This window comes from Triturus cristatus, chromosome 8 (genome assembly GCF_964204655.1).
Source record: "Triturus cristatus chromosome 8, aTriCri1.1, whole genome shotgun sequence".
Lineage (NCBI taxonomy): Eukaryota > Metazoa > Chordata > Amphibia > Caudata > Salamandridae > Triturus > Triturus cristatus.
This window is the reverse complement of record NC_140591.1, coordinates 1,652,879,349-1,652,898,851: the sequence shown is the minus strand read 5'-3', so window position 1 is coordinate 1,652,898,851 and position 19,503 is coordinate 1,652,879,349. Positions and strand designations below refer to the sequence as shown.

The following is a 19,503-nucleotide window of genomic DNA, read 5'->3' as shown; positions in this document are numbered from 1 at the left end:
GTCCCTCCTTGCTTGTTCAGATAGAACATAGTTGTGGTGTTGTCCGTCTGAACCTGAACATAGTCGGTCTGCAGGGATGGGTACAGGGACTTGAGAGCGAGATGGACTGCTCGTAGCTCCAAGAAGTTGATGTGATAGCTCTGCTCGGTAGCGGACCAGAGACCTTGTACTTGTAGCCGGCCCATATGAGCCCCCCAGCCCTGCATGGAGGCGTCTGTGACCACCGTCTGTGTCGGAGGCGCCTGATGGAATGGGACGCCGTGAAGCAAATGGGAGCGCTTCATCCACCACCGGATGGAATCTTTGGCGGCTTGATGAAGGGTAATGTGATCTTCCCAGCGGCCGGTCCTCTGCGACCACTGATCCTCTAGGTCTTGTTGCAGAGGACGCATGTGCAGACGTGCGTTGGGCACGATGTAGATGCACGAGGCCATGGATCCCAGGAGAGATGACACTTGTCTGGCTGTGGGATATTCCGTGCTGAGAAGCGTGCAGCTTTTTTGCAGCATGGAGGATAACCTCTCCTCCGAAGGACACACGCTTGCGCTTGAGGAGTCTAGAGAGGCGCCCAGGTAGTGGATCCGCTGAGTTGGATTGAGGATCGACTTCCGGTAGTTGACCTGAAGGCCCAACGAGTGTAGAAGATTTAGGCAGAACGAGAGATGACTCTGGAGTTGAACCGGGGTGGAACTTTTTAAGAGCCAGTCGTCTAGATATGGGTAGACGAATATCTTCCGTTTGCGGAGAAATGCAGCCACCACCGCCATGCACTTTGAGAATGTTCGTGGCGCGGACTTGAGGCCGAATGGCAGGACCTTGTATTGATAATGTTGGTGAAAGATGCGAAATCTGAGAAACTTCCGATGTTTCGCTGAGACAGGAATGTGGAAGTATGCATCCTGTAAATCGATGGCACACATCCAGTCCCCTTGGTGTAGATGTGGGAAGATCTGGTGCAGTGCTAGCATCCTGAATTTTTCCCTTCTGAGAAATCTGTTGAGTAGGCGGAGATCGAGGATGGGTCTGTAGTCTCCGATCGCTCCTCTTTTCTGAACAAGAAAATACCGGGAGTACACTCCCTGATTTCTCTGCCTGTTTGGAACTTCCTCTATGGCGTTTTTGGAGAGGAGAGTGGCAACTTCGTCCTTCAAAAGCTTGTTTTGGCTGGGAGGGAGTGGGTGTTTCCGTGGGGGTACCTGCGGAGGGGGAGATTTGAACCTCAGCAAGTAGCCACGCTCTACAATACTCAGCACCCATTTGTCGTTTGTAATTGTATTCCACTCTGCCAGGTGAGCGGTGACACTTCCTCCCACCGGAGTGGCGAACGAGTGCGGAGGAAGTAAGTTTTCACTGCTTGGGAGGTTGCTTGTTAGAGGACTGCTGCTGTTTAGCATTTCCTCTTCCTCTGCCCCGGCCCCTTTGCTGAAACTGGGACCTCTGTTGGTTTTGAGAGGACCATTGGGGCGTTTGAACGCGCTGGTGAAAGGCACGTTTGTCGCCCTGGCGAAAGCGCTTGCGGAACTCTTTGCGTTTTTCCAGTCCCACAGCCTTTACAGTGTCCAATTCCGTTTTCATCTTGCTCATTTGGTCGTCCGCATGAGCTCCAAATAGCGATGATCCATTAAACGGCAGGTTAAGAATCCTTTTCTGCGCATCTGGTTTGAGGGCTGTTAATCTGAGCCAGGCCGAACGGCGGGAGCAGATGCCATGGGAGTAGCCATGCGCGGCTAGGTCTGATGCATCCGCCGCTGCGCTTATTACTTGGTTGGCCACCAGTCCGCCTTCATGTAGGATCTCCGTGAAGTCCTGCCTGTCCTCCCTAGGCAATTTCTCCACGAATCTGGCCAGGGAATCCCATAGGGAACGATCATACCTCCCTAGCAGGGCTGAAGCGCTAGCGACCTTCATGTGCGCGGCAGATGTGTTGCACATTCTCCTGCCGTAGGAGTCCATCAGCTTGCTGTCCTTCTCAGGGGGGACAGAAGCAGATATTGAGGCTGAGTGAGACTTCATGGCCGCCGCCACTATCACCGAATCCGCTGGCGGGTCCGCCCTCAAGAATAAAGGGTCCTCGGCCGGAGCCTTGTACTTCTTTGCTATTCTCGAGGGGACCGAGCCCGCTGTAGCTGGTGTAATGAACGTGGCCATCGCTGGTTCTAACAATCCTGGCACCAACGGGAGCAGAGGTCTGGGAGCTGACCGATGGTGTAAAGTGTCAAAGATCACAGAAGTGGGTGCCTGAGGGGCGTGCAGTGCGATGTTCAACTTTTGCGCCCCTCTACCCAGGACGTCCGAGAAAGTTATAATGTCATCCACCGGGGACACTCGCGATGGAGGCGTGGATGAAAAAGTAGGGGAGTAGTCCCGGACTGAGGATCTTGTGGATGCAGTCCCAGTGGACGACCTGGTGCGTCGCCTCTTGTGGGAGCGTTCGCTTTGGTGAGCCCTTGATCCTGATCTGTGCTTGGACGGAGATCTTGGACGTTTTGGCGCGGTGCGACGGTCCCTGGAACGAGACCGGCGTGGTGAAATTGGCCGTGGATCCCTCGGAGGCAATTTACTCCTGCGCGGTGGGGAATACATGCGGGAGTAGTCCGATCCCGGACTCCGACATGCGGCAGCGCCCACATCTCGTAACCAGCGCGGTGACAGTCCAAACCGCTCTGGAGCCTCGGGTGATCTTTCTGGAGATATTTGCACGATGTGCAGTCCCGGAGATGATGACTGTTCTCCTGGGGACCTCTCCGCGGGCGGTCCAGTCTTCGCCCTCGACGTCGAATCCCTTGACGTCGACGACGTCTGCGTCACCATCGGCAAGTGTGAGGTATGCCGTTCTGGTCTCGACGCCGGTCGTGGAGACCTCGATGTCGATCTCCTCTTCTCTGGCACCTGACGTCGGCTAGATGACCTCGACGTCGGCCGTGTCTCCGACGTCGACCTCTCTCGCCGTCGACTGGGCGACTTCGACGTCGACCTCTCTCGACGTCGACTGGGCGACTTCGACGTCGACCTCTCTCGACGTCGACTGGGCGACTTCGACGTCGACCTCTCTCGACGTCGACTGAGCGACTTCGACGTCGACCTCTCTCGACGTCGACGTGGTGATCTTGACGGCGACCTCTCTCGACGTCGACTTCTTGACGTCGATCTTCCTCTCGACGTCGACCTTCTATGTCGCCGAGTGGGGGTAACCATCGACGGCGACCGGCCCACTCGCGGCGGAATGTACGTCGCCGCATCTCTCGACGTCGACCCCCTCGAGGGTGGCGGAGAGTGTCTCGACGTCGACGGAAGCCTCGACGTCGACGGAGACAGTTCAGATGTCACCAGACTAGCAGCCTTCGAGCCCGAAGGGCCGCCTCTCGACGCCGACTTACTTTTGCGCGGCGGAGACTCTTGATGGTGGGATGAATCCCTTGACGCCGAAGTTCTCTGCCTCTTCGCCGGCATCCTCGACGTCGACGGCGAACCTCTTGGACTCCTGGTCTTCTTGGAGCCCGGGGAGCTGGTATGTCGCCGTTTCTGTACTTGCGTAGCTGAAGAAGGTGGTCTTGATGAGGAATGCTCGCCTTCACGACGGCTTCGTTCCTTCTCCAGTCTTGCATGCAGTTTAATGCGCTCTCTGTCCCTCAGAGTGCGCTTTGAGAACTTCTGGCAGTGGGGACACTGGTCAGGATCGTGTTTTGATGGTAAACACACAATACACACCGAGTGTGGATCCACCAGTGCCATTTTATTACCACAAGAAGGGCATTTCCTGAATAAAGGAGACATTCTGACTGGAAAAAAATTGGAAAATTCACTGGAACCAGCAGAATTAGCCCTTATAAGCCAGAAAAACGTCGAAAAAAGCTAGAAAAAGCTGTAATTCAAAATTTCAGTCAAAAAACTGAAGAGCTCAAGCTCCAGGATCCTCACAGAAGGAGCCGGAAAAAAGAACTGGCCCAACTGTCACCTGTAGTGCATCATGGGAGCAGGGGGTCACGGGCAGGCCTTAAAGGCACGGTCCCCCTACTCTAATGCCTTAAAGGCAAGGTGTCAGTTTTCTTGGATTCTTGATACTCTACTGCAGCCTACTGGCGAATGCCTACAATTACATGTTGCTTTATGGCAATAAAGCAGTGCTGTGTTATAATTTGCCTGATGCTTCCTTCTTTCCTGACGGGTTACGGGGGCACTACTATGCAAAAATATGTAATTTACAGCATTGCCATGTTTTGAACATTATTAGGCTGCATTTATATGTTTTCACATATGTATATATATATATATTTATATATATGTATTTTCTATATGCTCCGGGATCCCGCACATGGGCGGGGATTATTCATAGATTATGACTATTGATGAGTATCCCCTGGATGAGAACTAGGAGTTTAACAGTTGCCACTAACTCCTCAATTGTTGTTTTCAGGAACCCAACCTCCTCCCTAAGGAGTTTAACCGTGTGGAAAAGAGACTGTGGGGGTGTAAAGATTGCATCGTCTATCTCAATTTGGCCCTTTTTCGAAATTATAATGGGGTGTGAAGGATATGCCTCCTTGTGGGGATCAGCCAGAACTGCAAATCGATTTGTGCAAACAATTAAAGGATCTGCATGGCATGCTGTATCCTGGGCAGGGAGAATGTACTGTCTCATGGCAATCAACTATTTCCTTACGTTGTAATTTCTGAAACATTGGTGGAACGATGGTGGGGCGTGAGGGAGTATGGTCTTTTAGGGGTGTTGATTTGGCAACGTTGGTGGAAACCGGGGGATCAGCACCCACTATCCCCTCACACTCTGATAAGATTATCAATTCTGTCCATGACACAGCTGTTATTCTTGGCTACTTTCTTGGCAATTTTCCTGGCCTTTTTCTCTTTTCCCGCCCCACCAGAAGAACCACTTGCCCCCCCTAAGCCCTCCATTGTTTTTCTTTTGCCCATTAAAAAACCAGGGTAAATTAATTCTCTATATGTAAGAGAAGTAAGCATAACAATTAAAATACGTGTATGGGGCAATAGTAATGCAGTGGCCAAATTGAGTTCCCAAACTTAAATACTTTACAGCAGGCCCTAATATACCGCTACTCTGTCCTTAGTCAATACAATACAGTACAGTACCTTGAGCAGCTTCAAAAGTAGGTCCCAACAAGCAAATGACAGGGGATTGGCTCTACCCTGCCTCTTCCTGTCATGGACGCGCCCGCCCTTGGCCCGGGCACGGCCCGCGCGCGTCCCGCGCCACGGTAGCTGGTGGCGCTTTTTAGCGCGAGAATGCTGCAGGCACCTCCCTCCTGGGAGCAGGCTACTCTGGGGCTTGTAGTCCCCACTGGAAGCTGGGTGCTGTGTCAAGGCGCGCGTCCCGCGCCGCGGTATCTGGTGGCGCTTTTTAGCACGAGAATGCTGCAGGCACCTCCCTCCTGGGAGCAGGGTACTCTGGGGCTTGTAGTCCCCACTGGAAGCTGGATGCTGTGTCAAGGCGCGCGTCCCGCGCCGCGGTAGATGGTGGCGCTTTTTAGCTCGAAAATGCTGCAGGCACCTCCCTCCAGGTAGCAGGGTACTCTGGGGCTTGTAGTCCCCACTGGAAGCTGGATGCTGTGTCAAGGCGCACGTTTGTTATATGAGTATGTTGAGACGATGGACGCGAAAGAATGTTATGTGTGCATGCAATTACCAGCTTCAGTAGAGGAAGGCATACGATACCATCATTTGCCTGTAACCTTCAGTATCACATGTAGCATTTTATTGAGTATGTTTTACAGTAAGGCACATTTCAAGTATTATTTCTCAAATTATGATGTAGTGCTCTCAGAAGTCCCAGTCCTTAAGTATTTAAACAAATACGACTATTATAAAGAAGCAGAACGGATGTCTAAATATTTTGTACCTACAATCACCCTAGACACATCTTATGCTCATCGACATAATTTGACCTGCATGAAGAAATTCATAGATCAAGTAGAAGATAGACATAGGCAGACTTTATTTAGACCAGACCCGAAGAATACTGTATTGCCCTGGACCAAGGAAGAATTAGATCATAAGGCAAAGGGAAGTTGTCGACCCATTGCGTTAGACTTTAAGCAGAAAGGAAAACTATGCATCAGACACCCATCAACTTATTATGACAAAATATTTGTGGGAGAAAGTGATTATGAACACATATTTCTAATTGAGGACTCAATTAGACAGGCGCTATTGGATAAAATCACCATAGTGCCAAAAGTGTATTTCGTATGTGGTTATGAATACATATGTGAAGCTCCCAAAGAATTGGTATGGCACTTGCTATTTGGCTATAGTATTTCCAAAAATCATTCATACAGAAGATTTGTGGGCCTTGGAAAGAAAAGGTTCTCACAGGGGAAAACGTGGTGTGATTGCAGGAGACATTGTTGGAGACATATTTGGAGCTATGATACCTAGTATGGGTGTGATTCTGAATGATGTGAAAATCTGAAAATTGGCAACCTCGGTGGACAAGCTCTCTATCAATACAGCTCAGATCTTATTATTAGTTGATGGTGAGATGGTTTCGATAAGGGCTATAGTTCTCCAAAATCGTCTTGCTTTAGACGTCCTACTAGTAAAAGCTGGGGGAGTCTGTAAACTTTTGAAGGTCCAACAGTGCTGCGGTTATATTCCTGACCATAGTCGGGATATAAGGAAGAATATCACTAATATCTCAGACATCCATCAGGAATTGCGTAATTTGGCTGCTGAAGGAATCTGGGATCATATTGGCAATGGATTTGGAAAAATTGGCAGTTGGTTTGGGAGTCTGGGACAAGGCATAGTGGGTTATATCTTGAAGCCCAACATCATAACTGTTATTTGCATAATTGTCCTACTGGGAGTCATTGAAGCCTGTAAGTGGCAACATGCCAGACAGAACGAAAATGCATTGAAAAGGAAAGAGCAGCGAATGGAACGACTGCAGGACAGTCATTACCAACACCTTAAGGGGTTAGAAAGATTTAGACATGGACAGCAAGCTACACCTTTTGTTTAGGTCGATCTATTCTACAAGGAGACTACAATGAGAAAAGAGTGTTGATGTTATGACACTTGTCATAAGTGGGAGGAACTGATAGAGCGCGTTCCGCACTCTATTTGTATAGGTGCCTTATATTCATGATTGCCATGCACCTACATTTAATCATAACATATGTGCAGTGTTTTCACATATTAATATGTACTCAGAAGAATTAAGTAGACAGATATAAATGTGAAATGTCATAATCTGATTATGTATGTATCATGATGCCTGCATATAAGCAAGCAGGACGATTTTAGATTTTAAACACGTAATCAAAACAGTTTAAGTTGACCAAGTTCTTAGGCCTCACACTGTAGTTGTTTTTGCTTTGCACCTCCTTGGCTTTCAGTGAAATAAATAATGCAATGAATGTTGTTTGCAAAAGGAAGCTATGATCTCACCCTACTGCAGGAGAAAGAATGTTAACGCGTTAGTTTCAAATGGAACTGATACCATGGATGAATGAAGATGGCTGGAAGCGAGAAGGGAGGATCGCCTTCGTGTCTGGCTGGTCTGAGAACCAAGGACAGCCAGAGGAACAAAAGACCTTTGATTAAGAAAACTGTGAACCTCCCTAATTTTAGCAGAAAAGTACAAGGGTGAAGCAGAGAATTAATTGTTTTTATGTATGATGCACAGGGTCTGGGCCCCAGACTTCTGCTAGCTTTCGGAGAGATAGGAGTATCTGAGAACAACTCCTGGTCTCTAGCATTTCAACCCATTTGACGTGAGTACTTCTTAGGAAGTCAACACGTGCGGACACCTTTTGGGATCTGATGGAAGACTATTAGATATTATTTCCCAATAGCATAGTGTAGGGACAGATTTTAGATTCTATTTTTCCCGATGAAAAGAAATATTGACTCAGCTTCACTCCTTTGTTGTATCTTACCGCTTGAACTAATCATTGTATTCCTGCTAAGCCGAATCACTTATATTTAAAGAATCGGCTCTGTATTGATTTTCCTATACTTATATATGTTGATTTTGAGATGCGTCTATATTCTCTTATTTTTGGCCTTATAATACATTTTCAACTCAAGAAGGAGTCTGTGGTCTTTTCAGGTAAATGGTATTGAAGTAGTGTTACGCTTTATTTCCCCTTCAACCACCTTTTGCGGTAAATAAAAGTCCATCAGTGCCAAAGTCTGACAAGTAGACAAGGGTGCAATTTGGTATAATCAAATGGTAGCAGAGGATGGTTTACCTGTTAAAAGGTAAAGGGAAACAGAAAGAAGAGGTAGAGAAGGTAGATTAGAGGTCCGGATGCAGCAGACGGACCATCGGTGGAAAGTGGCGGAGACCGGCGGACGTTGACGGTGCGGCGTCTCTGGTTGTTTTAAGGGCGGCCTCCATGCTCCAAACTACGTGCAGGAGCCCCCAGTGCTTTGGCAAACGCCCACCGCGAGCAGTCGTACCGCTGGTGCTGTGTTGTAGGCTGGGTTGTTGCAGTGCCCTCGCCTGCCCCTTAACCCTGACAAACGTGCTCCTGTGGAAGGGGGTTCTGTTGAGAAAGACGACAATCCAAGCAATATAGATGAGAAGCCTTTATTGTTTACATGTAGACACCATCACCCCCTGACAAGACCCCCGAAACTGTCACTGCCAGAACCTCATCGTACATTCTATCTGATGTCAGATGGCAACCATCGCCATGTGACATCAGCTAGGTCATTGCAACAGGTTCCTCCCACGAAGACCGAGAGCGGCCGTACTGCTACACTTTGGAGTTCTAGGCGGGGTTGTTGCAGCGCCCTTGCCTGCCCCTTATCCCAGGCCGACCTAGTTCCCGGGGTTGAGGGTCAGTCGGGAACTTGGCTTTTCTCAGCCTGCCTGTGACTATATCTTGGATCGGGACGCTGCCCACTCTGAACTACCACACATGACGCCTCACAAAGTGGGCAGATCGTTTGGCTCACTCATTTAAACAAGCATTTGCAATGCAATAGGTCTCGCAGTTAAGAGAGTTACAGCTATTGGCATTGTAAATAAAAATGCCTTGTATTTATGTTTTTAAAACAAAAATAAAAGGCATTATTATTTGCAATGTCAATAGCTCAAACAAGCGTAAATGCGAGACCTATTGCATTGCAAATGCTTGTTGTTCAAAAGCTGTCCCTCCAGAGTCTGCATGGTAGTGGTATAGCCAGCAACCATTAATTCGATGTGCTGGTGATCGAAGTGCATGCCCCAAAGTATGTGTCCGTGTGTGTCTGTTTAAGATTAGGGCTTGCCTTTTATGTGACATGGTGAGACCAGTGCTACTTCGGGTGTACAGTGGAGTGCATGCAGTCATGAAATCTTAGCTGGACCTGCAGAAATGTAAGAGTGGCACCTTCCTCCATATGTACAGGGTGGTGTAGATGTCACTGGATCTCAGAGAGGCCAGTCATTGTGAGTTGTGCAGGCATGTGTTGCAGCGAGTGCAGTGCTGTCATCCTATGGCTATGAGAACAGTGCCTCACGTGTGGTGTGCACAGCAGCCAGGCGGCACAGAACAGTGGTAAAAAACATCTATTGGAAACGTGCTGCTTGAAAAAATGAAAGGCAAAGGAGACACGCTGTGTTACGTTGTAATTATATCTCCTTTGAAAGCACCATGGGGGAATACTTGTGAAATCACGTATGGCTCATGTTAGAGGGCAAAAGTATAATGTGCTCATATGCACTGTCGGGATTAGCAACATGCCTTGAACAGCAAACAAGACTAATTGCGTGCCGCATTTGAGCTGCAGCAAATAAACGTGACAGGGCTCGCATATTGACAACGCCCTAAATAAGCAATTTGGGTCATATTGATACTACTAACAGTCTCCAGTTCTGCAGGCCGGGACTACATGTCCCATAGTGCCTTAGTGGTGTTGTGAAAATATTGGAGGAGAACGCCTGCGCAGCCACTGACGTTCGTGCTTTTCCTGATAAACACGGGCGCTGCGCTTGAAACCAAGGGTGGGCTGGGTAGAGGAGGGGAGAGCAGCGAAGCAGAAGCGCGCGAGGGCAGGGGGGGGACAGGGAGTGCGGAAAGCATGGAGTACAGTGAGACCTCACAGAGGCAGCATACATTGCCAAAATCATATTTTTTTTAAAGCGTTTTTTTGGTGTCAGAAGTTAACTTTAAAGTAGTCGCTCAATTACAGATCTGCAAGTGGCCCCAAGACAAGCAGTAGAAAGAAAAAAAACAAGACAAGCAGGAAGTGGGATAAGGGAGGGGTGGCAAATGGTGTGTACATTTCGCGGGCGCTTTGATGTTCGCAGTGGCCGCGCGGCTCACTGAGAACATCAAAGCGCCCGCGAAATGTACACGCAGGCTGCCAAATGGTGCGCGCGCCCGGCGCTCATGCACTGTGTGAAAGTGATCGCGATCACATCAAAGCGGCCGTGCGGCTCGCGAAAGTGAAAGCAAACGGTGTGCAGGCTGCCAAATGGTGCGCGCGCCCGGCGCACATGCACTGTATTTGGAGGCCTGAAAGCACTCGTTTGCACTTCCAGATCCCCCATTTACAAAAGCTCTCGCGAGAGCAGCGCTAAAGCGCTGTCTCAGGCGAGACCTAAAAACGATGTCAACTGAGGTGATCGATTCCTGAATCTTCAAGTCTGGACAGGGGCGATGGTAATGGGCGGCCCCTCCACCACTCAGCATCTTCTAAGCATGCGTGACAAGGACAATGACCCTGGTCAGGTTCTTCAATAGTTTATGTCACCGCCATCGACACATCATGAACTCGGGTGGAATGCACTGTCTCTCCTCACAGCTTCCACTCCTCAGCCACAAACTGCCCCACTTTCTAACGGCGGAAGGGCAAGAAAGGAACCAACCGAAGTAAGATTCGAATGATGGCCTGTGCTTACCAAACACTTAGCAGGTTATAACGTGTATCTGACATATAGAAGTGTTTCCTTTTTTGTTTGTGTTAATAACATTTGACTGGAAGCACTTTTGCCAAATTTGCAGCTGCATAACTCATCTACATTTGATCCCCCATCAACACGTTGCGCTAATTGGTCAAGGGGGTCACACCAGGCTCACAAAATGTGCAAAACATAATTAAAAAACATACTTTCCAAACTGACATAACATTTCGAAACCTGCATTATGGAACATTATGGCTGAGCCATAGGAAAAAAAGCAACGATCTTGCACAATTATAGTCATAAGCACTGCTCGATCTTAATAACACAAAGCTGAACATGAAATCGAAAGAAGCAGAGATAGAACAGTGTTAGGGTGTGGGCGGAGCCGATACCCTTAATGTGTTCATTTGCATTTCCTCTTTTCATGGTGCCACTTGGTACATGTTATATGCTATATCTCATATGGGTCTGGCGGCGCAGTGCACTAACACACCCGCTCCAGAAACCTGTGTTTGACTTCATGGCAGCAGGTTCAAATCCTGGTGAGCCTGCTCATCCTTTCATCCTACGGAGGTCGATAAAATGAGTACCACTGGTTTGGGCAACAATAACACCTGCTATTCAGCGCCAAGAAACCCCAAGTCATGAACTTGCGCTTTACAAATGTGCGTGTTGCAATGTTAGATGTTATGGAAGTGAAGCCTTTGCTCACCTTTCAGGAGGGCCTGGAGAATGGCGGCATCCATGTCCCGTGCGCTGTCCTCGAACTCCCTGAAGATGGTGAGCAGCTGGCTCAGACGCACAATGTCCTGGATATGGAAAAGAATGCAAACATTTTGGAATAACCTCTAATGTGACAGCCATCAATAACAGAACGGTTTTAAAGGAGTGGTTGACGATCAAGAGATATCCTACTCACACCATACATTACGACAGCGTTTCTGCCTTCATGACTCACGCGCGGAACATCCCTCCACGTCTTGGTGGAGTAGCAAGGTGCCCTCCTGAAATGAACCTGCAGAGCCTGCTGTCAGCACGGTCCCGTAAGGAGTCCTGAAATGAACCTGCAGAGCCTGCTGTCAGCACGGGCCCGTGAGGAGTCCTGAAATGAACCTGCAGAGCCTGCTGTCAGCACGGTCCCGTGAGGAGTCCTGAAATGAACCTGCAGAGCCTGCTGTCAGCACGGTCCCGTGAGGAGTCCTGAAATGAACCTGCAGAGCCTGCTGTCAGCACGGTCCCGTGAGGAGTCCTGAAATGAACCTGCAGAGCCTGCTGTCAGCACGGGCCCGTGAGGAGTCCTGAAATGAACCTGCAGAGCCTGCTGTCAGCACGGTCCCGTAAGGAGTCCTGAAATGAACCTGCAGAGCCTGCTGTCAGCACGATCCCGTAAGGAGTCCTGAAATGAACCTGCAGAGCCTGCTGTCAGCACGGTCCCGTAAGGAGTCCTGAAATGAACCTGCAGAGCCTGCTGTCAGCACGGTTCCGTAAGGAGTCCTGAAATGAACCTGCAGAGCCTGCTGTCAGCACGGTCCCGTAAGGAGTCCTGAAATGAACCTGCAGAGCCTGCTGTCAGCACGGTCCCGTAAGGAGTCCTGAAATGAACCTGCAGAGCCTGCTGTCAGCACGGTCCCGTAAGGAGTCCTGAAATGAACCTGCAGAGCCTGCTGTCAGCACGGTCCCGTAAGGAGTCCTGAAATGAACCTGCAGAGCCTGCTGTCAGCACGGTTCCGTAAGGAGTCCTGAAATGAACCTGCAGAGCCTGCTGTCAGCACGGTCCCGTAAGGAGTCCTGAAATGAACCTGCAGAGCCTGCTGTCAGCACGGTTCCGTAAGGAGTCCTGAAATGAACCTGCAGAGCCTGCTGTCAGCACGGTCCCGTAAGGAGTCCTGAAATGAACCTGCAGAGCCTGCTGTCAGCACGGTTCCGTACAGAGTCCTGAAATGAACCTGCAGAGCCTGCTGTCAGCACGGTCCCGTAAGGAATCCTGAAATGAACCTGCAGAGCCTGCTGTCAGCACGGTCCCGTAAGGAGTCCTGAAATGAACCTGCAGAGCCTGCTGTCAGCACGGTCCCGTAAGGAGTCCTGAAATGAACCTGCAGAGCCTGCTGTCAGCACGGTCCCGTAAGGAGTCCTGAAATGAACCTGCAGAGCCTGCTGTCAGCACGGTTCCGTAAGGAGTCCTGAAATGAACCTGCAGAGCCTGCTGTCAGCACGGTCCCGTAAGGAGTCCTGAAATGAACCTGCAGAGCCTGCTGTCAGCACGGTTCCGTAAGGAGTCCTGAAATGAACCTGCAGAGCCTGCTGTCAGCACGGTCCCGTAAGGAGTCCTGAAATGAACCTGCAGAGCCTGCTGTCAGCACGGTCCCGTAAGGAGTCCTGAAATGAACCTGCAGAGCCTGCTGTCAGCACGGTCCCGTAAGGAGTCCTGAAATGAACCTGCAGAGCCTGCTGTCAGCACGGTTCCGTAAGGAGTCCTGAAATGAACCTGCAGAGCCTGCTCAGCACGGTCCCGTAAGGAGTCCTGAAATGAACCTGCAGAGCCTGCTGTCAGCACGGTCCCGTAAGGAGTGAGCGCTATGCCATTGCATGACAGACAGATTGTAACCACATATTTCCAGGCAGTGAGCACCATGGAGAGGCGTGATGAACATGTCCAGGGAGTGCCACAGACCTGGGGCTCATCACAGTCAGGTTTGTAACCCCAGAGTGTGCCCTTCAGTGATATGGTGGAATGTTTGAATTGTGGGCCCCAGGGATGTTGCAGTTGGAGACTGTTTGTTCTGACACTCACCAGGGGCTCCTGGCAACTAATTCCCACCACAGTTTCACTTTTTGTTATCAGGTGTTATTTTTTTTTTTTTACTTTTTCGAGTAAAGGAGAAGAAGCAGGCCTCAGTAAGGAAAATGCCTTAGTTGTTGCCATCGACAGACGCTGCTGGTGTCCTTAGGATCTCTCAAGGAATGGTGGGGTGCACTACTCAATATCGAGGACATGAATCTCGTGGGACAACACTATTGTGGATAAAATATCTAAAGGTGAGTCCGAATTCCGCATCTACATACATTGAAGATATGCCAGTAGGCTGCTAAAAATGCTCTAAATGTATCTGTTGCAAATATGTAAATAACAACACAACTATTTTTCATGACTTCATGGGAGAAAAAGTCAACTGCAACACAACACACTGTGTGTATATTATGTATTGTGTCTGCAAAAACACAATGTGTTGGTTCAACCACACGTAAGCTCAAAAATTTGCCATAAACCTAGGCTGGAGGGCAGAGGGAAGAGGGGGAGGAGTAGGTTTTATCTATAAAGACATCTGGAATCTTACCCAACTCTGTGTAGAGGATATTCCGGGGACTGAATCACTGGGGTTTTCACTTAAGGATACTAGTGGTGCTCTATATACAGGCCTACTTTGCTATAGACCTCCAGGCGGTGCTGCCCATGGTTATCAAGAATTGATTGATGCAATATATAATCTATCGCACTCTCACTCTACGCCATTGATCCTTGGAGAATTTAATCTCTGGGAGAATGGTACCCTTGATATAGCCTTTAGAGAGCTATGCCAGGCCTGTGAGAATGTTAATCTTCAACAGCTGGTATTACATCCTACTCACCAGAAGGGCCATGTGCTTGACCTTGTTTTTTCTGATGAAAGAGTTACAACTGTAAAGGAGATACTTCCGCTATGCTGGACAGACCACTACTTGGTCCTTTTCTCTTGAAAAGTAGCTAATCATCAAAAACAAGCTAACTATGTGACCGCTACTCGAAATAGTAGAGAATGGTCCAAAATATTAAAACTAGCGGATCTTCCTCAACTTGTTGATTATGGATTTATCGTTTATGAGTCAGTGGAGATGAACTACCTGAATTTGTGTCATCAGATTACCAATTATTTAGATCAGATAGCCCCCATGAGGAAAGCTAAAAGATGTAAAAAGCCTTCTGCCCCTTGGTATAACGAAGAGATTAGATTGATGAAGACTAGTTGTAAACAAGCAGAAAGGAAATGGAGAAGAAATTACTTAGAGAAAGACAAAGTAGCCTTAAAAAACCTGCTCTATTCTTATAAAGAGCTGATAGGTAAAGCTAAGGCTAAATATCTTGAGGAGACCATCTTACATTCAGCTAATAAATCTCAAACTTTATTTAGCCTAGTAAGAGGTCTATCCAACCCAGACTGAGCAAAATCAAAAATTCCGGCATCACAAGAACTATGCCATGACTTAGCAGTTTTTTTCGAGGACAAAATCAATAAGATTTTAATTGGATTAAAATCCTCTACGGATGATGACACGCATCAGTAGATTGGTAATGATACCTCAGTAAACTGTGGTATAATTGATAGGGAACATCAACTTCTGGATCATTTAATATAATAGCAGCTGGCATCTCTTCAGGTTCCCCTATGGACCCACTTCCACATAACTTCTGGGAATTGTTTGGTGGTGAACTCTTATCAAATCTGCTGTCAATCTATAACTAATGGTGTAGTACCGGAATGCTGGAAAAAGGAAGTTGTTACCCCATTGTTAAAAAAGGCTACATTGGATCAATCAATCAATCAATCAATCAATCACTGCATTTGTAAAGCGCGCTACATACCCGAGAGGGTCTCAAGGCGCTGGGGAGGGGGGGGTTGCTACTGGTCGAAGAGCCAGGTCTTGAGGAGTCTTCTGAAGGCCAGCAGGTCCTGGGTCTGTCGTAGGATGGTGGGGAGAGTGTTCCAGGTCTTGTCGGCGAGGTAGGAGAAGGATCTGCCGCCGGCGGTGGTTTTTCGGATGCGGGGGACTGTGGCGAGGGCGAGGTTGGCTGAGCGGAGGCTTCAGGTGGGGGTGTGGAAGCTGAGTCGGTTGTTGAGGTAGGTGGGTCCGGTGTTGTGCAGTGCTTTGTGTGCGTGGATCAGCTTTTGTTGACGGGGAGCCAGTGCAGGCCTCTCACGTGGAGTGTGATGTGGCTGCGGCGGGGGACGTCGAGGATGAGTCGGGCCGAGGCGTTCTGGATGCGTTGGAGTCGTCTCAGGAGCTTGTTTGTAGTTCCTGAGTAGAGGGCGTTCCCGTACTCGAGTCTGTTGGTGATGAGGGCCTATGTAACGGTTTTTCTCGTGTCGAGGGGGGTCCATTTGACGATCCTGCGGAGCATACGGAGGGTGTTGAAGCAGGACGCGGAGACGGCGTTGACTTGCCTGGTCATGGAGAGAGTGGAGTCGAGGATGACTCCCAGGTTGCGTGCGTGGTCCGAGGGTTCCGGGGCTGTGCCTAGTGACGTGGGCCACCAAGAGTCATCCCAGGCTGATGGGGTGGGTCTGAGAATGAGGACCTCCGTCTTGTCTGAGTTCAGCTTCAGTCTGCTGTCCTTCATCCAGTCGGCTACGGCCTTCATTCCTCTGTGGAGGTTAGCTTTGGTGGTGTGGGGATCTGATCAGCTGGGTGTCGTCGGCGTAGGAGATGATGTTGAGGTTATGTTGTCGTGCGACGTGGGCGAGAGGTGCCATGTAGATATTGAGCAGCGTCGGGCTGAGGGAGGATCCCTGTGGGACGCCGCAGATGATCTCGGTGGTTTTGGAGCGGAAGGGTGGGAGGTGGACGCTCTGGGTTCTGCCGGAGAGGAAGGATGTGGTCCAGGCCAGGGCCTTCTCTTGGATACCGGCGTCATGGAGGCGTGCTGATAGGGTGCGGTGGCAGACCGTGTCAAAGGCTGCTGATAGGTCCAGGAGGATGAGGGCGGCTGTTTCCTCTTTGTCCATCAGGGTCCGGATGTCGTCAGTGGCGGCGATGAGGGCGGTCTCGGTGCTGTGGTTGCTGCGAAAACCCGATTGGGAAGGGTCCAGGATGTTGTTAACTTCGAGGTAGCGGGTCAGCTGTTTGTTGACAATCTTCTCGGTCACTTTTGCCGGGAAAGGGAGCAGGGAGATGGGCCGGAAGTTCTTGAGGTCCTTGGGGTCCGCCTTGGGCTTCTTCAGAAGGGCGTTGATCTCGGCGTGCTTCCAGCTTTCTGGGAAGGTTGCTGTCCCGAAGGAACAGTTGATTGTTTTCCGGAGGTGGGGCGCGATGGTTGCGCTGGCTTTGTTGAAGACGTGGTGAGGGCAGGGGTCCGATGGGGATCCGGAGTGGATGGAGTTCATGGTTTTGATGGTGTCTTCGTCGCTGACGCTGGACCAGACGGTCAGGCGACTGGTGCGAGTGGTAGTCGCAGGGGTGGTGGGCTCGGTGGTGTCGGAGTTGAAGCTGTCGTGGATGTCGGTGATCTTACGGTGGAAGAAGGCGGCCAGGGAGTCGCACAGGTCTTGAGATGGCGGGATGTCGTTGGTGTTGGAGCTGGGGTTGGAGAGTTCTTTCACGATGCTGAAGAGCTCTTTGGTGTTGTGTGCGTTGTTGTCTAGGCGGTCCTTGAAGGCGGTCTTCTTGGCGGTCCTGATGAGTTGGTGGTGTCTGGGGGTGGCGCTCTTGAGGGCTGTGTGGTTGTCTGGTGTTCGGTCGTGGAGCCATTTCTTCTCCAGCTTCCGACAGGTGTGCTTGGAGATCCGGAGGTCCTCGGTGAACCAGGCGGCATTCTTGTTGGTGTGGTTGGTTGTAGAGGTCTTGAGAAGGGCGAGGGTGTTGGCGCAGTCGTTGATCCACTGTGTGAGGTTGGTCGCGGCGGTGTCTGGGTCGGTGGGTGGTCTCAGGGCGAGGGCGGTAGTCAGTTGGTCCTCGGTGACCTTGCCCCAGCAGCGGCGTGGTAGTTGTTGGGTGCGGTGGTGTGTGGTGGGTTTTCTGAAGGTGAAGTGGACGCATCTGTGGTCGGTCCAGTGTGGTTCGGTGGTGTGGTTGAAGGAGACGTGGGGGCTTGCGGAGAAGATGGGGTCGAGCGTGTGTCCAGCGGCATGAGTAGGTGTCGTTACGAGCTGTTTGAGTCCGAGGTTGGCGAGGTTGTCGATCAGGGTGGTGGAGTTGGCGTCGTTGTTGTTCTCGAGGTGGAAGTTCAGGTCCCCGAGGAGGATGTAGTCCGTGGAAGCGAGGGCGTGGGTGCTGATGAGGTCGGCGATGGTGTCACTGAACTGTGGGCGGGGTCCGGGAGGTCTGTAGATGAGAGTTCCTCTGAGGGTGGTGTTGGGGTCGGTGTGGATCTGGAAGTGCATGTGCTCGGTGGGGGTGAGGGTGTCATCGGTGTTCGTTGGGATTTTGATGGAGTTTTTGTGGATGATGGCGATTCCTCCTCCCACTCCGTTGGTGCGGTCTCTGAGGGAGATCTTGTAGCCCTGTGGGATGGCTATGTCTGGTGCTGAGGTGGCGTTCAGCCAGGTCTCCGTCAGGAATGCGACGTCGGGGGCGGTGGAGTCTAGGAGGTCCCAGAGTTCGATGCCGTGCTTGCAGGCGGAGCGGGTGTTGAGGAGGATGCAGCGGAGGTGGTTGGGTTCTCTGGCTGGTGGTGTTGGATGCTGGTGAATCTGCAATTCCGGCAGGTGCAAGGCCCCTGGGTGCGTTTCGGGGTGGCCCGGTAGCAGGGGTGGTCTCGTCTGGTGTTGAGTGCGTGGAGGGTGCTTGCGTCGTAGTGCAGTCTGGCGTTGCGGGGGGTGCGGGGTCCAGGGGTTCTGGCGCTGGGTGTGGTCCAGGCGCGGACGGGCGCAGACGGGCTTGCCTTAGGCGCGCCCGCTTCGCGGCCTCCATATGAGGGTAGAGGGAGGGAGGAGCAGCTGGGAGGTGGGAGCGGGGCGGCCAATGGGAGTGAAGGGGGCGGGGCCGCAGGGGCTCAGCGATGGGGGAAAACCCAGGGAAAAAACGGCGGGAAAAGATGGCGTGAGGGGGACAACAGAGCACAGGGGTACAGAAAGCAAAACACAGGGGCACAGAATGAAAAAAACAAAGTGGCACAGAAAGCCAAGCGCAGGGGTACAGAATAAAAAAGGGAGCGAGCAGTCAGGCGGCAAAAGCGGCAACGGAGGTTCAACCCACAGGGGGCTGCGTGGCGGATGGGGGGAGCGACCTGCCTGGTGACCGGGTCAAAGGTCGCTCTCTACCACCGCTTCGCGTCCTCCATATGAGGGCAGAGGGAGGGAGGAGCAGCTGGGAGGTGGGAGCGGGGCGGCCAATGGGAGTGAAGGGGGCGGGGCCGCATGGGCTCAGCGGTGGGGAAAAACCCGGGGAAAAAAAGGCGGGAAAAGACGGCGTGAGGGGGACAACAGAGCACAGGGGTACAGAAAGCAAAACACAGGGGCACAGAATGAAAAAACAAAGTGGCACAGAAAGCCAAGCGCAGGGGTACATAATAAAAAAGGGAGCGAGCAGTCAGGCCCAGTGCCCTTCTAACTACAGACCCATCTCCCTGCTACCGTATCCGATTAAGATCTTAGAGAGGATAGTGAGCAAATCTCTTTCAAAATATGCTGAGGATAATGGTCTGCTGGACAATGTCCAATTTGGGTTTCGCCCAGCACACGGGCCCGAGACTGCCCTGGTGGCAGTCTTGGATGACCTGAGATTGCGGGCTGACAGTGGTCAGACAGCCTTTTTAGTGCTGCTAGACATGTCAGCCACGTTCGATACGGCTAATCACCGAATCCTGATTAAGAGATTGGAGGAGATGGGTGTTGTGGGTAGGGCACGGGATTGGCTGCACTCCTATCTTTCTAATA

At 50.7% G+C, this 19,503-nt stretch overlaps 1 protein-coding gene across 3 annotated transcripts in view; it reads right to left on the bottom strand.

The window, feature by feature from the left end:
- LOC146808495 (transient receptor potential cation channel subfamily M member 2-like) overlaps positions 1 to 19,503 on the bottom strand; it is a 1,799,999-nt gene that overhangs the window by 1,225,676 nt on the left and 554,820 nt on the right. For all 3 annotated transcript variants that reach the window (XM_085623580.1, XM_085623581.1, XM_085623582.1), the window contains one exon: positions 11,589 to 11,685. In XM_085623580.1, the coding sequence (XP_085479706.1) occupies positions 11,589 to 11,685 (97 nt within the window). The remainder of the gene's footprint in view (positions 1 to 11,588; positions 11,686 to 19,503) is intronic.